We start from the raw sequence: 17,087 nt of genomic DNA on the forward strand, positions 1-17,087 counted from the left end.
GTACAAAATATAAGCTCAGTCTATATAAAATATTTGGTATTATATATCATTTTTATTAAATTTTTTCTATAGCTGCTATTTCACTAATAGCTATTATAACCACTGTTGTTCTTTACCGAAAGAAGAAGAGACCAGGAGTAGTCATACAACGTTCAAAACCTAGGAGAATGAAAGAACCAGGAATAAGTTTTGTGTCTAATCCACTGTTTCAACAACAAAATCGACGCGAGTCGAATAATTTTACAGACAATGGAAGGTAAAATTGATATTATCAATATTTTGAATGAATCATATCAATTCTATGGAAACTGTAGTGTGTCGGCAGAAAGTGATATTGTAAGAGTCAATCCATTGTATCAAGGGTTTCATGCAGAAGAAGAAGATGATGAGTGTGATACCATTAATAGCTATTCACAAGTTGGTCAGTTCTTTCCTGCTCATCCAACTTTGGATCAAATCTATGATGAAATTGAGCCTGTCAAGTTCCATCAGCATTTTGAGGGACATGATGATGATGATGAAGATGACTTCGATGATTTAATGGAAAAATTTTAAATCTGCATTTATTTATATTTATTTATACTGCTATAAATGTAAAGTTGTGCTATGTTAAAAAATAATGTTATATTTTTAGAAATATTATAAAAAACTTGAGCTGCAAACACAATTTTAATAATTTTTATTACACTGATGTTTCATTGGTTTTTATTAGCAATACTTTTGAAACATTTCTAACAATTGTCCTTCCACCTGTTCTCATTTTTTGCCACTTAATCACAAAATTAAGAATAGTGAGAGATACCAGACCAATTAAAAAGTACGCAACAGCACTCATGTATGGACTGTACATCTTCTCAAAAGTGCTCCTACTGCATTTTTCTGGATCATGACCAAAAGCTTCACATTCAAAGTACTGTGTTAAAGCAGCTTCAAAAGCAGGAACTCTTGCAATTACACTGCTAACATATCCCAAGGAGAACAAACTGAACACTGAAACTGAAGTAAATATTAATATTATCTTCTTTTCAGCTGTACTCAACTGAGTACTTTTATATATTTTAGACTTCTAAAAATTACAAATTGTCAAAAACATAACTCTTGATGATTAATAGATCTAATAGCTGTACTTTTCTGATGCTCCACAGTGCTATTATTAACATAAAAATACCAGCGCCTAGAAACAAATCGGTAGGCAGAATATTGGAATAGAACCACATCTCACTGCTAGTTGCACACATTTGAGGAGGGAAACGATTAAGATTATATTGTACTTTTTTCACAGTAAGACCAACGATAACAGCTGGTAATGGAACCAACATACCTTTATGTAACAGGCAAGTATTTAATTATGGCTAAATCTGTTTAGTTGACTTACTAACGACAATCACTGTAGCAAGTATGTACTTGTTTCGACCTAGCCTCTCAAATCTGTTTGCTTGAAAAGGGAACAGAATTTTGTGAAAAAATATTGCCACATTGCAGAACCACCAAAGAACCAAATTTATTAATGAGTAATGAAAAAGAGCACCTATTTACAAAAAATTATAAATAGACTTTAGCTACTTGCTTTAATATACACTTGTAGTAATGCAAGCAGACAATAAGTTATTGGCAAAATGCATGTACCTCCATATTTACAGAACAGAGTTGGGTTGTCTAGCGTTTCTAACAAACTCACTGAACTGCAGTACAAATAATCTCTACCAGCAGCAGTTATGATGATTATTGATGCTATAGTAATAATTTCACATGTAATGTATTGATAATAGTTGCATATATATGTACCCAATATTATAATGTCAATGACTTGAAATAATATCAATATTGAAGGATACTTGAACCTAAAATAATGATAAATTACAGTCAATTTAGAAACCACAGATTTGATTTGTTTGTAACTGTGGGACTCTCAACAGCAGCTTACATCATTTTGTGGTCTTTAATGGACAAGATAATTGTTACGATTGACAGTAAGAGAGCAATGCTAGCAGCAGTAACTTCTGAGCCTATCATTATTTGTGTTTCAGTATGAGATGATTGTTCAAATCTGTCACATCTTGGTTCACAGATCACGTTAGTTTTAACAAAATCATCTCTGCAAGTGATGTTATTTGTAATGCTTTCATTTGAAGTAGAGAGGTTTGTGGAAAGAGCTACTATGAAAATAAACAATCACAAGATTTCTAATTGGTATACTTACCATTAGCTTTAGGTAACTCATCACAGTTAGGCAAATCATAATCAAATTTTAGTCCCAAGTCCCACACATCAGCACACACTCCTTCACTTATTATAATACAATCATCTCTAGTAGCTGAATAACTTGTTCCTGTTGAGCAGTCACTCAGAGGAAACATATATTGACAAAGAAAAGGTAATGCTACTTTAGCACAGCTTTTAAAAATAGGACTACCTAAAAGATTATGACACATAGACCAATACAGGTATTGTTTAGAGAAGGGCCTCAGGCTCAGTAGATCTACATATATATCATTTACCAATAAAGCCATTCAGTGTTTTAAGTGTGCTTTCATGTTTCATTTGCTTCTCCTCTGTCACACCAACATGTACACTACTTCCCTCCCTCATAGCAGCACATTCACTCCACTGAGTTAAGAAAGCCTCACAGATAGACCCAGCATATTCATAACAGTTCAATGAAGCATTCACTTTGCTCCACTGCACTGGTATAGTGGAACAATTTATCTCAGGAAATGTTTCGTTGTAAATATCACTGATATTGCTGTTATTGGTTGAATCAAGAATCATGGTTGAACTGATAGAAACAAATATATCCTATAAAATAAAATTTATAAGTCAACAATAATTTAATTGACACACTAGCATTGAATAAATACAAGATATATTTATGCCTAGTTACATTAGAAACTTACCGAAATATAATAAAATATGATTGGGAGAGAAAAAAGAGCTACAGTGACGACCAGCAAGATAGCCAAAACAATATTTTCAAAAGTTCCAGAGTATTTCTTCGAGCAGCACATCTGTACCTACTGAGATCTAGATCTAGCCTATGAAGAAACTCGATTGAGTTTAGAGAATTTGGTGCTAAAGTCTTAAAGTGAGATTTAGGAGTATTATGTAGTGTAGTATGAATTCAGTTTATAAGTTACCGAAACAAACATTTATTATTCATTGTTTTGTTTACCTTGATTAACATTGTTTAGTTTTTAAATAGTTAGTCAAGACAAACAAAAATAATGACATATAGATCTATATTAGCTTAAAAATTCATTGTAATGAAAATAGTAAAACAAGGAAACAGAACTAAAAGATTGCATGTTCTTTCTGTTCTGTTTCCTTATTTTCATTTTAGTCGATTGTTACAATGTTATTATTCTTATTTGTCCAAAAACTTAACAATGTTAATCAAGGTAAACAAAACAATGAATAATATCATAATAGGATTGCTGCAGTGGGGTCAAAATTTCAGTGTCTATTCTCAATAAAATGGTACAAAATATCATTATTCAAAAAATACAGTTTCAATGAAGAATGAATCAAAGATTCGGAGAAAAAGGAAAAAAACAAGGGCAGAATAGTAGAACATTAGAGCATTTTAAAATAGAAAATAACATAAACAACAAATTAAAATCATTAAGTGCAATGTTATTAGCAGCTTCTTGTCAGTGGATTGTCAAGTTGCTCAAAAATTGGGTTCTGACCCCAACTTTTGAGGAACTTGACAATTACCCTATAGTACAGGGGACTTGGGCAAAAATTACAAGGAGATAATCCTTCATTTCAAAATGTTTTTCTGATGCATATACACATTCTTATGTTGCCTAGAAAGTTTGAGTTCATTCTGATCAAAGTTAGTTTTTTGTTAAATTTGTTCTAAAATACAGGGATTTCAACCAAATTTTGTCAAAATAGAAAAGTTAGTAATTTTCCATTTTTATAATTTTACTTAATACACATAGGTGTTTTTATGCTGTGTTTTTAAAGCTGCTCCAAAATCAAACTCAAGTCAAGTCCCTATGCTATAGGCTAGTACATCAAAAATGACTAGGAGAAAATTCACCACTTTTAAAAGTTATTATAATGCACATACCTGTGTAGAAAGTTTGAGTTGATGTTGATTTTGGATTTTTAAAATAAATTTTTGAATTTGCTTTAAATGCCCATGTACTAGAGTATTGTGGTGCTTGTGCTTATCAGCTCATAAAACAAGCTGTTTAGCTCACTTAACATGCTATGTGGAAACCCTAGCTGTTCTGTAATTTACATTAGAGCAGCTGATCATTGCAAAGAGCTTTTTCCACTTGGTAAAAGCCAGGTTCTCTGCTAATTTTTACATTCATATGACCCAGATTGCATTACTTATGTTGAGCATGGTTTTAAAGACTTTTTCATTGCACTCTCTGATGCACATTGATGTCCTTATGCTATGTAGAAAGTTTGAACCAATTCTGACATCAATAATGAGTTTTACAGTATAAGCCAATTTTTTGAAAAGTATCCATAGTTTTTTTTTTAAAATGGCTCAAAAATCAACCTAATTTTTGATTACATTTTTCTGACACATATTTTATTATATGCTGTGTAAAAAGTTTGAGCTGATTTAAACTTAATTTTTTTGCCATTTTAAAACAATTCTGTACTATAGCCCGTGTTTTTTTTTCAAAAAAATGGTTCCAAAATCACCCCAAATTTTTATTACATTTTCTGATACATATTGATGTTCTTATGCTATGTAGAAAATTTAAGCTGATTTTGATTTTGATTTTTAAAGTTACGGCCATTTTAAGAAAGTGTCAAAAATCTGAAAAATACCCAAAGCTATAGCTCATGGATTTTTCTTTAAAATGGCTCCAAAATTACCTCAAATTTTCATTACATTTTCTGATACACATTTATGTCCTTATGCTGTGCAGAAAGTTTGAGCTGATTTTGACTTTAATTTTTCAAGTTACGGCCATTTTAAGAAAGTGCCAAAAATCTGAAAAATACCCAAGGCTATAGCCGATAGTTTTTTCCAAAAAATGGTTCCAAAATTACTCCAAATTTTTATTACATTTTTTGATACATATTGATGTTCTTATGCTATGTAGAAATTTGAGCTGATTTTGATTTTGATTTTTAAAGTTACGGCCATTTTAAGAAAATGTCAAAAATCTGAAAAATACCCAAGGCTATAGCCCATGGTTATTTCTAAAAAATGGCTCCAAAATTACCCCAAATTTTTATTACATTTTTGATACACATTTCTGTTCTTATGCTGTGTAGAAAGTCTGAGCTGATTTTGACTTTAATTTTTCAAGTTACGGCCATTTTAAGAAAGTGCCAAAAATCTGAACAATACCCAAGGCTATAGCCCATAGATTTCTAGGAGAAAACTCACCACTTTCATAGTTATTCTAATACATACATGTGTAGAAAGTTTGAGTTGATTTTGGTTAAAATCGGATTAAAAAATTTTTTTTTGAATTTGCTTTAAATGCCCATGTACTAGAGTATTGTGGTGCTTGTGCTATCAGCTCATAAAACAAGCTGTTTAGCTCACTTAACATGCTATGTGGAAACCCTAGCCGTTCTGTTGGTCCCCCTGGCACTAAACAGAGCCTCAAGAAACTTCACACAATGCTACTCTAGGTGTCCAATGAATTGATCATAGCTAGAGAAACTTAAACTAGAGCAAGTTACTTCAGCATTTCAGGTCAACACATAATGATACTTGATGGTTTCAATTTTAAAGTCATGATCAGTCCTTAATTGTTGCTAGACTAATAATTATTTTTACTGATGGATTATTTTATCACTGCCATTATATTATTTCAGTCATTAGTTAGAACACAAAAAATTTTAAAACATGATAGCATACCCACACAAATTTTTAGTCAGCAAAGTTTTGAATTAAGGAATAACAATTCAAACAGAAATTTCTGTAGTAATTGAATGTGTTATTTTTGAAAAATTATATTTTGAGAAGGACAAAACTTTTCCTCCGATTGCTTTCAATTTTTGCCACTTCACAACAAAGTTAAGAATGCTAAGGGATACAACACCCATTAAAAAGTGTGCAACAGCACCAACGACAGGACTGTATATCTTCTCAAATCCTTTTCTGTCACACTGGCCAGGAACATGACCAAAAGCTTCACATTCAAAGTACAGTGTTAAAGCAGCCCTGAATATATGGGATTTTGCAATAGCATCACTGGTGTATCCTAAAGAGAATGTACTAAACAATGTCACTGAAGTAAAGACTAAGACAATCTTTTTTTCAGCTGTGCTTAGTTGAGGGGTTTTATGGAGCTTGGATTTCTGAAGATAATAATCAATAAATTCATTATTGCACAAAGTGACATACTTTCCTAATATTCCACATTGCTACAATCAGCATAACCACACCAGTACCAACAAAAAGATCAATGGGTAGAATACTTGAATAGAACCACATCTCACTGCTGCTTGTTGTGCAAATACTAGCAGGAAATCTTTGAAGATTATATTGTACTTTGTCCAGTGAAAGACCAATGATAACAGCTGGTAATGGAACCAACATACCTTTCAAAAACCAATACAATATCAATTATAATAATTTATAATAATAGATCACTTACTACAGATAATGACTATAGCAAGTATGTACTTGTCTTGACCTAATTTTTCAATTCTGTTTGCTTGAAAGGGAAACATTACTTTGTGAAAGAATATTGCCACGTGAAAGAACCACCAGAGAATAATGTTTATGATTGAGTAATGAAATAGAGCTCCTATTTTCGAAAAAAACGATGGGCAAGCATAAATTCTACATTCTGTGTAGTAGTCTAGATCTATTTACCTCCATACTGACAAAAAGGAGTTGGATTATTTAATGTTTCCAATAAACTCACTGAACTGCAGTACAACCCATCTCTATTAGAGGTTTGCAAGATAACTATTGATGATATAATGATGATATCAATATCTTGGAAAAAAATCAATATGGAAGGATATTTGAACCTACATGTGAATGAAGAAAACAATGAAACTAATGAACATAGATTGCATGTAACATAAGTGCTCTAGTTGAGTTTGCCTGTAGCTCTAATTATTTAAAAATAAATTCAGCTGTTACTTTTTTACTTCCGCAAGGCATGAACAAATTCATGCATATTAATGTATTCATGCTTATGGCATAGACTAGTGGTAATGTAACTTTTAATTTGAATAATCATGCATAATTTTAGTGGCAGTGATATCTAGTTCTACATTAAATCTATTTGACAAACTCAACCAGTGATACTAGACTATACATGACTAGATATATGTACATTTTCTTGTAGTCCTTGATGAACAAAATTATTGTTGCAATTGACAGTATGAGAGCAATGATGGCAGCAGTCATTTCTGAACCTATCATAATTAGTATTTCAGTATGGGGTGATTGTTCAAATCTGTCACATCTTGGTTCACAGATCAGGTTAGTTTTAACAAAGTCATCTCTGCAAGTGATGTCATCTGTCATGCTCTCATTTATGGAAGTAGAGAGGTTTGTTGATAACATAGGAGCTACTGACATACACAATCATAACAAAAAGATATGTTACTTACCATTAGCTTTAGGTAATTTATCACAGTTAGGCAAATTATAATCGAATCTTAGTCCCAAGTCCCATACATCAGCACACACTCCTTCACTTATCATAAGACAATCATCTCTAGTAGCTGAATAACTTGTTCCTGTTGAGCAGTCGCTCAGAGGAAACATATATTGACAAAGGAAAGGTAACGCCACTTGAGCACAGCTTTCAAAATGAACTAAAATAGCAAGAAATTGATAAGGCCAATATAAATTTTTTATTAAAAAAAATATTCATCATGCCCAATGAGCATAAATTGGGTATTTGTATACATGTATACCGTATAGCAGAAAATTTTGGAGGCAATTAAATTTGGCAAATTTGGCATTTTGATAGCCATTCGCCAAAATAAAATCAGCCATTTTGAGCCATTATATGCATGCTCAATGGCATGTGGCCACATAGATCTATGTGGCCACATAGATCTATGTGGCCACAAATTCGTCATATTAAAATTTGCCAATCACCAAAATTTAGCAATTTGCCAAAATATTAGTCCCTTCAAAATTTCCCTCTATACGATACATGTTTATACATGCTATGCCATGCCATGTTTATATATGCTAGATTTATGCTTATGTATACATTTTATACGTAAGCATAGTCTACAAGCATTATCAGAACAAACAGTCAACAACACCTGCTTAGTGTATTCACTGGTGTATCATACATGTCCCAAAGTTGTAGTCCCCATCCAGGTGTAAAATGCATAATTTGATTAGTTACTATCAAAATTAAGGGTATATTATCTAGTCTAGTCGCATTAAAACAGTTGGTGCATAGATTTAAATGTAGATTTGTGGTATATAAATCTCTATAATTTATATTATTTATAAGTATAATTTACCCATAAAGCCACTCAGGGCATTCAACATCCTTTCATGTTCCATCTGCTTTTCCCCTGTTATGTTAATATCAAATTTTAGATTAATGCTTCCTTCCTTCTGTATCACAGCACATTCATGCCACAGAGCCAAAAAATCCTTACAAACAGATCCAGAATATGCATGGCAGCTTAAAGTTGTATTGTCATTCCCTTTGTTCCACTGGACTGAGAAAGTGGAGCAGTTAGGCGATGCTTCTGTGAAGTTTGATCTATTGCTGCTGTTAATTGTGCTTACTGTAGCAGGAACAAACAATATATATATCCTAAAAAGAACTAAACATTATGGAATTGAACTAAAAATAAATCTACTTGGCTCTATTTATGCAATATAAATGTAAACATCATGATGGCATAGCATAGAATGTCATAGCTCATAGCTGCATGGACTTACCGAAATGTAATACACTATTATTGGAAGAGAGAAAACAGAAGCAGTAATGATTAACAAAAAAATTAAAATGATGTCCTCAATAGTTCCAGAGAAGGACTTCTTAAAGCAATTCATCTCAGCAGAAAAATTGTGCAACTCTTTGTATGGGCAGATTAGATCTATACTGCTGTCAATGTGGGCGTAGGTCAATTTTACTTGTATTGGGGAAACAAAATTTTTTTGCCTCCTTGACTTTTAGAAATCTGATTTTAATTTATTTGAATGAGCAAAACAAAAAAATCAAGCAGCATAAATGATAGCATATATTTGTTCATGTAAAATGACTGGAACAAAAATAAAAAACAAGGTAACAGATTAAGGGATTGTTTACAAAAAGTACATTGTTACACAGAACTCTCTGTAGTAGATCTACTAGAGTTTTGCAGTAAAACTTTTGTGAAATTATTTATTCTGATGGTAAAAGCATTACTTCCTGTAAATTTTATTCGTTGCCATTTTACAACAAAGTTAAGAATGCTAAGACACACAATACCCATTAAAAAGTGTGCAACAGCGCCAACAACTGGATCGTATATCTTCTTAAATCCTTCTCTGTCACACTGGCCAGGAACATGACCAAAAGCTTCACATTCAAAGTACTGTGTTAAAGCAGCCCTGAAAATTTGTGCTTTTGCTATTATACTGCAACTGTAGCCCAGAGAAAACAAACTGAACACTGAAACTGAAGTGAATACTAAAAATATCTTTTTTTCAGCTGTACTCAATTGATCGCTCTTATAAACTTTCGATTTCTAAAAAGTAAAACGTATCTAATTGATCACGTAATTGTTATTTGACTTAGATATTATACCTTTCTAATGTTCCATAATGCTAGTATGAGCATAATAACTCCAATACCCAAGAAAATATCAATTGGCAGGTTAGTTGAATAAAATGACATTTGACTGCTACTTACAACACAGTTGCTGACAGGAAATCGATTAAGATTATATTGTACTTTTTCCAGTGAGAGACCAATGATAACAGCTGGTAATGGAACCAACATACCTTCATGTAACAAGCAAGTATTTTAAACAATGTCTAGATCTGTTTGTCAACTTACTAATGACGATTACTGTAGCAAGTATGTACTTGTTTCGACCTAGCTTCTCAAATCTGTTTGCTTGAAAGGGAAACATTACTTTGTGAAAGAATATTCCCACATGAAACAACCACCAAAGAACCAAGTTTACAATTAAGTACTGAAAAAGAGCACCTTGTAGTGAAAAATAATAAAGCAGTTACTAATACCGTACATGTATTTTATACCTGTATATTGACAGAACAGAGTTGGGTTGTCTAATGTTTCCAACAAACTCACTGAACTGCAGTACAAATAATCTCTACCAGCAGCAGTTATGATGATTATTGATGCTATAGTAATGAGTTCATAAGTAATGTGTCAATAATAGTTATACAATATGTACATGTACCTAATATTATGATGTCAATAACTTGAAAAAATATCAATATTGAAGGATACTTGAACCTAAAAATAATGATAAATCACTGTCAATTTAGAAATGACATGTAGCTTTGATATGTTCTAGACAATTTGTAATTGTGGGACTCTCAACAGCAGCTTACATCATTTTGTGGTCTTTAATGGACAAGATAATTGTTGCAATTGACAGTAAGAGAGCAATGCTAGCAGCAGCAACTTCTGAGCCTATCATTATTAGTGTTTCAGTATGAGATGATTGTTCAAATCTGTCACATCTTGGTTCACAGATCAGGTTAATTTTAACAAAGTCATTTCTGCAAGTGATGTTATTTGCAATGCTTTCATTTGAAGTAGAGAGGTTTGTTGAAAGAGCTACTATGAAAATAAACAATCACAAGATTACTAATTGGTATACTTACCATTAGCTTTAGGTAACTCATCGCAGTTAGGCAAATCATAACCAACTCTTAGTCCCAAGTCCCATACATCAGCACACACTCTTTCACTTATCATAATACAATCATCTCTAGTAGCTGAATAACTTGTTCCTGTTGAGCAGTCACTCAGAGGAAACATATATTGACAAAGAAAAGGTAATGCCACTTGAGCACAGCTTTCAAGATTTAATTGACCTATAATACATATAAAGGTTACTACAGGAATTGTAGAGAGAAGGGCCTCAGTAGATCTATGCATACATGTATGTATATCATTTACCAATAAAGTCATTCAATTTTTTAAGTGTGTTTTCATGTTCCATTTGCTTCTCCTCTGTGACACCAACATGTACACTACTTCCCTCCCTCATAGCAGCACATTCACTCCACTGAGTTAAGAAAGCCTCACAGATGGACCCAGCATATTCATAACAGCTCAATGAAGCATTCACTTTGCTCCACTGCACTGGTATAGTGGAACAATTTCTTTCAGGAAATGTTTCATTGTAATTTGTACCATCGTTACTGTTCACTGTGGCAGGAACAAACATGTCCTAAAGAACATATCACAATACAAATGAGTAATTGAACTTATAGTAGGTCTACAAGCAGTTTTAACTGTGAACAATAAAACAAGCCTAATCCATACAATTAGAGAAACTTACTGAAATATAATATACTATGATTGGGAGAGAGAAAAGACACACAGTGGTGAACAGTAAGAAAACTAAAATGACTTTCTCAACAGCTGCAGAGAAGGACTTCTTAGAGCATTCCATGTTTAACACAGCTTGTTATTACTGAACTCACTCCAAATGTGCGTGTGGATATATAATATGAAGTAATGCACCGCAATATAAGCAGAGAGCACTTGGTTATGTTTACTCTATCCATTTCATGCTTGAACAATCTAAACTTCATATAACTATATAGATGTGATCATAAGGTATGAAGTTTCACGAATAACAGATAATAAAGATAATAACTCATGTGTAAAAAGGAAAGAACAGGAATGAGAGGAAAGGGACCACTACAGTCAATACATTATAAAAGACAACCTTGCTAATTATTATTATTTTTTATTATTAAACTCTTAATATCTCCACATTGTCCTTAAAACAAATTGCAATCCAGTCAGACTGATTGACAGACCACTGTACTTGATTGATCTCTGATTGTGCATTATATGCTAGTATTGGGACGTCAATAGACTGTGGCATCTGCTGTATGTCCCATATTAGGGCTTGATGATCATCACCTTAATATAATAGAAAAATAAAAACAAAAGATTCAAAGCAAATAACGAATAGAGAGCAGGAACAGGAAACTAAAAGCAATACATGCAAACCATATATTTTGATAACTGATACTCATTAATGCATTAACATTGGTGTCCCAAGAATCAAGTAACATGCCCCAGTGAATTAAACAGGCTTACATACCAGCAGTGCATATATGACATGAAGAATGAGGAGCCCATGTAATGCCATTAACTGGTGCCCTGTGGTTACATAGTCTTGCAACTGGTGTACTAGGAGCCCTGATATCCATAATAATCACCTAATGAGATAAAAGAATTGAGATTGTGAATCATTATTCCATGTTATAACTATAAAAATACAATACTGTATGCTAAAAGTGACTATTTTTGTAAAGTTAATGGGTTAGTGGGCACCAAACTATAATTTGTATACATTATTTTGCCTTGTAAACCACATTCACATTCCATATGCAATACAATATATCGATCTATATTCCTCAGTCATACCTCATGGCTGTCCAGTGCAAAGGTTGAGAGGTAGTTAGGATCTTGTCTGTTCCATGATAGCCTCAATAATGGCTGCTGCTTTGGCTCCTCATAAAGTATTGTGGAGTGCTCCAAATTCCTAACAATAAAAGGATATTATCCAATTAGAAAAGTTACAAAGTAATCATTTATATCATTCTTGTCATACCACTAGTGTAATTATCCATAATTATGTAATGTTTATTCTTAGGTGAGTGTTACCTCAGGTCAAAGAGGCGTACTGATCCATCTGATCCAACTGATGCAAAAAGATCCCTACCACTACCAGCACGAGTGAAGGCAATATCATGAACCTATTGTAAAGAGTGCGTGTGATGGTTTATAGAGTAAATAAAGGGGATACTCTAGAGTGTATGAGCTGAGTGTGATAGTTTATAATTACAAGAGTGTATGAACCTATTGTAAGAGTGAATGTGATAGTGTATGAACCTAGTGATAGTCGATAATGTAACACACTCAAAAAGTGCATTGGGTTATCTCATTTCTATTTAGATACTGAAGGAAAACAAGATAACCCAATGCACTTTTTGAATGTATTACAAGTACACAGACTTGCTTCATCTATGTGCTACATTTACATTATGGCATGCAAGTGAGTAGTAATTCTGCTGATCTTTTTAGTATCATATCAGGCTCTGATATTGGGAAGAATTAAATTAAATTTAGGCTTTCTTTACAAACAAGCAGAACTGGATTTAACATTAAACAATAATCATATCAAAAGCACTGACCTCTTTATCATGAGCTATCAATTGAGTTCTAACTGATCCAGTAACTGAGTCACCAACACTACCTATCACCTGACCAGTCTAAGAGGAAAGATAAAGAGAAAGGGAAAGAGGTGGAGGAAAGAAAAGGGGGAAAAGAAGACAAAGAGGCAAAAATAGAAACAGAAAAAGAAGGAAAAATAATTTCTTCAATTGATGCAACATAATATCAAAACATGCAAAAACACTACAATTCTAGTCCATAATAATTTTATTAACAAAAATATGTGACTCAATAATACTAGTATAATAATAAATGTAGTACTAGCAAATACACTAAAAGTAACTTCTGAAACAACTACCTCATGCCAAACAGGTTGACTCAGGTATTTATTACATAACAACATCACATCTATAATTGGTACTAATGGGTTAAACAGGTTTGTATGACTGGTTTAAACTGGTTATTAACTACAATATAACTTATAATAGGAGGATCAGTATATAAAGACCAGCAGTGTTGTCTGACAGAATATCAATCTCTTATATATTTCTCTGTCAGCTCTCTCTTAGTCTCTTTCTCTTCCAATGAGGTCACTAGTTGTGTGTTCAGTGTTGCTCTCAATACTGACACTAGCTGCATCAAGGAATAACAACAACACTGGACTCTCCACCAACAAACAAACCTATGTTGAAGTACTGCATGGTAGAGATGGTCGTGATGGAGTACCAGGAAGAGATGGAGTGAAAGGAGAGAGAGGAGATAAGGGAGAGAAAGGAGAGAAAGGTGAAACTGGACCAGTAGGACAAGCAGGTCCTAAAAGTGGAGGAGTAGTGTACACTCGTTGGGGAAGGAAGTCCTGTCCTACTGGAGCTGAACTACTGTATGAGGGAATAACTGGAGGTGAATGGTATGATCATACAGGAGGAGCAGCTAACTATGTCTGTTTACCAAAGGTCCCTCAATATATGAGTACAACTGTACCACAGTATTCTGCTTACATGTATGGTACTGAATACCAAGATAGTAATAATATATTTTCAGGAAAGTATAATCACAATGTTCCTTGTGCAGTATGTTATACATCTACTAAGAGTGTTAAACTGATGATTCCTGCTAGAACCACGTGTCCTTCATCATGGACTACAGAATATAAAGGATATCTGATGACTGAACGACATATTCACAAGAATAATAAAGCCTATGAGTGTGTTGATGAAAATCCTGAATCTATTGATGGCAGTGAGGGTGATACTAATGGTGCTCTGTTCCACTTCACAAGGTCAACCTGTAATGGTCTACCTTGTCCACCTTATGTTAACAATAGAGCTATTACCTGTGTTGTGTGTACTAAGTGACAATTTCAAACAATGAACAGTGTGTGATACAATTTTTACCTAGGAATTTTAGTAATGAGATGACTATTTCCATTTTATTTAAAATATGAGTAAATAAATTTCTTTTTTTATAATTTTTAAAATCATAATTAGCAAGAATGGCTAAACTTCATACGAAACATGATAAAATTTTAGATACTGACTGGCATAGTAATAGAACTATTGACACTTTAATTTGATGATATCATTGCAGTCTAATAATAGAATTACTCCTGTTAGTTACACAAACTAAAATCATTACGACTGCCTTGTTTTTTATGCCAATACACTTTACTAGTACATACAATTAAGTAGTGTTGAAACGAATAGTGAGATATTCGAATATTCGTTTGTTTATAATTTTTATAGCAATATTCGAATAGTTTTTTTGCTATTCGAATAAAATTATTAATGGTTATTGCAATAATTAATGGCCACGCCCACCGCGTGCTACCTGCACAGATGCTTTCTTCCAAGCTTTCTTTGGGTTTTTAGTCAGTTTCTTGGTTACCAACTTGCTAAATACTGATGCTATAGCCATGGAAGTGGTTCTCAATCTCTAAGAAGCCCTGTTTGGGATTATTTTGATAAGATTAACACCAAAAAGGTAGTTTATAACCATTCAGCAATAATAGTTAAAATATTCAAATATTCGTTCGTTTAGCATACCAATTATTCGAATAGTGAAAAATACTATTCGTTTCATCACTACAATTAAGTACTAACCTCTAGTCCCCATATAGTACAGGTAGTATCAATACTAGATGCTCCCAGTATATTAGGATCAGTTTCATTCCAATCAAATGATGTCAAAGGAGCACAAAACTCTGAATTCTTACTCTGTGAAATATAAACAATTAAAAATAATTATTAAACAGAGAAAGAAAGAGAATGAGAGTAAGTATAATGGATATTAATACTTACATTATTTAGCATACATTCCTGTCTAACATCAGATCCATTGATCCTCCATAGACGAAGGTAATCACCAGAAGTAGCAACAAGATCAGGCAACTGACCAACCTAAACATAATAAATAAATAAATAAACAAATAAAATAAAATAAATAAATAATGGTATTTTCTCGTCCCTCTCTCTCTCTCTCTCCGTTCATTACATATACCATGTCAGGTATCCACATTATCTTAGTTGTAGGGTAAGGATGATCAAAAGTTGCTGTATGGCTGAAATTACCAGTCTCTTCATTCAATTGTACTATCTGAACCTATTGATACATCAAATATAAGAATATAATTGTTCACAATCAGTTACTAATATAGTGCTAAGTAAATCAAAAATACAACACAAACTGAATTCTGTTGTCTTTGGTCAAGGCACAGAAATACATTCATACATGTACATGTATGAATTAGAATTGTAGGTAATAGAATTGAAAAATCACTTGCAAGTGCTAATGTAGCATTGTCACAAATTAATAGCTAATGTAAAAGCCCGGCAATACCTTGTTACAATAGTCTTCAATGAAGCTACCAATGGCCAGTCTGAATCTCTTGTCTGGTTTAAAACTCCAGTTCATACCATATACAACCCACGGGGCAGTATATCTGTATATCTCCTTTCTTTTCATGGGGTCAGGCTTTCCTGGAAGACTAGTAGTACCGCTTGTAGTGGTAGCCATTTTTAGTTGGTATTAAAATGGGCGGAGAAAATATTAATAACCACACCCACTACAACCTATCATGAATATTCATGAGATAATTGCAATAAAGCACTTAACACAATAAAATGATTTTAATAAGTAAAAATTTAAACTCACACACACACACACACAATAATGCATTATCAATTTTCTTCATTTTCTGGCTGTACTTCACTGAAGCTACTAGTGACTGTGGTGTTTCTGTTCCTGTATACATCTAGTGTATTGTGACTTGGTTCATCACCAGTTTGCCCTTTTACCGGTGTATATTCATCTGGTACTAGTGAGCCATAGTAATTAATTCGCTCAAATCGATTCTCTTGGTCAACATTGGCCATGAAAGTACAAAAATTAAAATCTTCCAGATCACGGTTGTCACTTGCATTAAATTTCTGGTTTATAAATGAGAACACAACAAAATGTGTTAGAAAGTGGACTGTTAATACTCTCAAGGTAATAATTGTAGAGTATGATTACATTGATGCAAGATTTAGGAAACAAGTATGCCATTTAGGACATGTACCAAAACGGGTGCAACTGGTGTTCTAGGAGCCCTGATATGCATAACAATCACTTAATAAGATAAAAGAATTGAGATTGTGAATCATTATATACAATACTGTTTGCTAAAAGTGACTATTTTTGTAAAGTTAATGGGTCAGTGGGCACCAAACTATAATTCGTATACATTATTTTGCCTGTAAACCACATTCACATTCCATATGCAATACAATATATTGATCTATATTC

At 33.0% G+C, this 17,087-nt stretch overlaps 5 protein-coding genes across 11 annotated transcripts in view; 2 read left to right on the forward strand and 3 right to left on the reverse strand.

Moving 5' to 3' along the window:
- The window catches only part of LOC100634184 (uncharacterized), a 17,114-nt gene extending 16,447 nt beyond the window's left edge, over window positions 1-667 (forward strand). The window contains exons 46-47 of the mRNA XM_019994882.1: window positions 73-256; window positions 315-667. Of these exons, the coding sequence (XP_019850441.1) occupies window positions 73-256; window positions 315-555 (425 nt within the window). The 3' untranslated portion in view covers window positions 556-667. The remainder of the gene's footprint in view (window positions 1-72; window positions 257-314) is intronic.
- Window positions 659-11,623, reverse strand: LOC109581108 (uncharacterized). 4 transcript variants are annotated; one of them, XM_019994888.1, is made up of 9 exons: window positions 11,452-11,623; window positions 11,067-11,340; window positions 10,769-10,981; window positions 1,925-2,153; window positions 1,786-1,841; window positions 1,627-1,731; window positions 1,376-1,528; window positions 1,128-1,321; window positions 659-1,066 (listed from the first exon to the last, which is right to left on the reverse strand). In XM_019994888.1, exons 1-9 carry the CDS (start codon window positions 11,563-11,565, stop codon window positions 683-685), a joined length of 1,722 nt encoding a protein of 573 aa, XP_019850447.1. In that variant the 5' UTR covers window positions 11,566-11,623; the 3' UTR covers window positions 659-682. The 4 variants fall into 4 exon arrangements, with proteins under 4 accessions (XP_019850447.1, XP_019850446.1, XP_019850445.1 ...); XM_019994887.1 differs by having other exon boundaries at window positions 1,925-2,156; XM_019994886.1 differs by lacking the exons at window positions 10,769-10,981; window positions 11,067-11,340; window positions 11,452-11,623 and adding exons at window positions 2,201-2,413; window positions 2,499-2,796; window positions 2,895-3,177.
- On the reverse strand, window positions 5,812-8,785 carry LOC109581109 (uncharacterized). 2 transcript variants are annotated; one of them, XM_019994890.1, is made up of 7 exons: window positions 8,437-8,785; window positions 7,561-7,767; window positions 7,281-7,518; window positions 6,809-6,969; window positions 6,588-6,740; window positions 6,335-6,531; window positions 5,812-6,288 (listed from the first exon to the last, which is right to left on the reverse strand). In XM_019994890.1, exons 1-7 carry the CDS (start codon window positions 8,477-8,479, stop codon window positions 5,893-5,895), a joined length of 1,395 nt encoding a protein of 464 aa, XP_019850449.1. In that variant the 5' UTR covers window positions 8,480-8,785; the 3' UTR covers window positions 5,812-5,892. The 2 variants fall into 2 exon arrangements, with proteins under 2 accessions (XP_019850449.1, XP_019850448.1); XM_019994889.1 differs by having other exon boundaries at window positions 7,281-7,521.
- A 93-nt stretch (window positions 11,624-11,716) lies between the features above and the next one.
- On the reverse strand, window positions 11,717-16,328 carry LOC100634310 (DDB1- and CUL4-associated factor 7-like). Of its 2 annotated transcripts, XM_003385488.3 has the most exons (9): window positions 16,140-16,328; window positions 15,801-15,902; window positions 15,602-15,700; window positions 15,404-15,517; window positions 13,325-13,402; window positions 12,795-12,886; window positions 12,555-12,672; window positions 12,229-12,346; window positions 11,717-12,044 (listed from the first exon to the last, which is right to left on the reverse strand). In XM_003385488.3, the coding sequence occupies exons 1-9, from the start codon at window positions 16,314-16,316 to the stop codon at window positions 11,872-11,874; spliced, it is 1,071 nt and encodes a 356-aa protein (XP_003385536.3). In that variant the 5' UTR covers window positions 16,317-16,328; the 3' UTR covers window positions 11,717-11,871. The 2 variants fall into 2 exon arrangements, with proteins under 2 accessions (XP_003385536.3, XP_019850450.1); XM_019994891.1 differs by lacking the exon at window positions 13,325-13,402.
- LOC109581110 (short-chain collagen C4-like) overlaps window positions 13,714-17,087 on the forward strand; it is a 23,731-nt gene continuing 20,357 nt past the window's right edge. Inside the window, exon 1 of one of the 2 annotated variants that reach the window (XM_019994892.1) lies at window positions 13,714-14,204. In XM_019994892.1, the coding sequence (XP_019850451.1) occupies window positions 13,889-14,204 (316 nt within the window). In that variant the 5' untranslated portion in view covers window positions 13,714-13,888. The remainder of the gene's footprint in view (window positions 14,205-17,087) is intronic. The other variant, XM_019994894.1, reaches the window with a different exon arrangement.

Source organism: Amphimedon queenslandica, unplaced genomic scaffold (genome assembly GCF_000090795.2).
Source record: "Amphimedon queenslandica unplaced genomic scaffold, v1.1 AMPQUscaffold_13460, whole genome shotgun sequence".
Classification (NCBI taxonomy): Eukaryota; Metazoa; Porifera; class Demospongiae; order Haplosclerida; family Niphatidae; genus Amphimedon; species Amphimedon queenslandica.

Coding starts and splice junctions, on each gene's coding strand:
- LOC109581109 (XM_019994889.1), bottom strand. CDS start 8,479: ATGGAACATGAAAGGATGTTGAATGCCCTGAGTGGCTTTATGG. Junction 7,768..8,436: donor TGCCCTGAGTGGCTTTATGG/GTAAATTATACT, acceptor TTGCTATTTTAG/TTCATTTTGAAAGCTGTGCT. Junction 7,522..7,560: donor TAAATTACCTAAAGCTAATG/GTAAGTAACATA, acceptor TGTGTATGTCAG/TAGCTCCTATGTTATCAACA.
- LOC100634310 (XM_003385488.3), bottom strand. CDS start 16,316: ATGGCTACCACTACAAGCGGTACTACTAGTCTTCCAGGAAAGCCTGAC. Junction 13,403..15,403: donor GTACTATATGGGGACTAGAG/GTTAGTACTTAA, acceptor CTTTCCTCTTAG/ACTGGTCAGGTGATAGGTAG. Junction 12,045..12,228: donor ATGTCATATATGCACTGCTG/GTATGTAAGCCT, acceptor TATTATATTAAG/GTGATGATCATCAAGCCCTA.
- LOC109581108 (XM_019994885.1), bottom strand. CDS start 3,005: ATGTGCTGCTCGAAGAAATACTCTGGAACTTTTGAAAATATTGTTTTG. Junction 2,797..2,894: donor TCATATTTTATTATATTTCG/GTAAGTTTCTAA, acceptor TTTATTTTATAG/GATATATTTGTTTCTATCAG. Junction 1,322..1,375: donor TGCTACAGTGATTGTCGTTA/GTAAGTCAACTA, acceptor TGTTACATAAAG/GTATGTTGGTTCCATTACCA.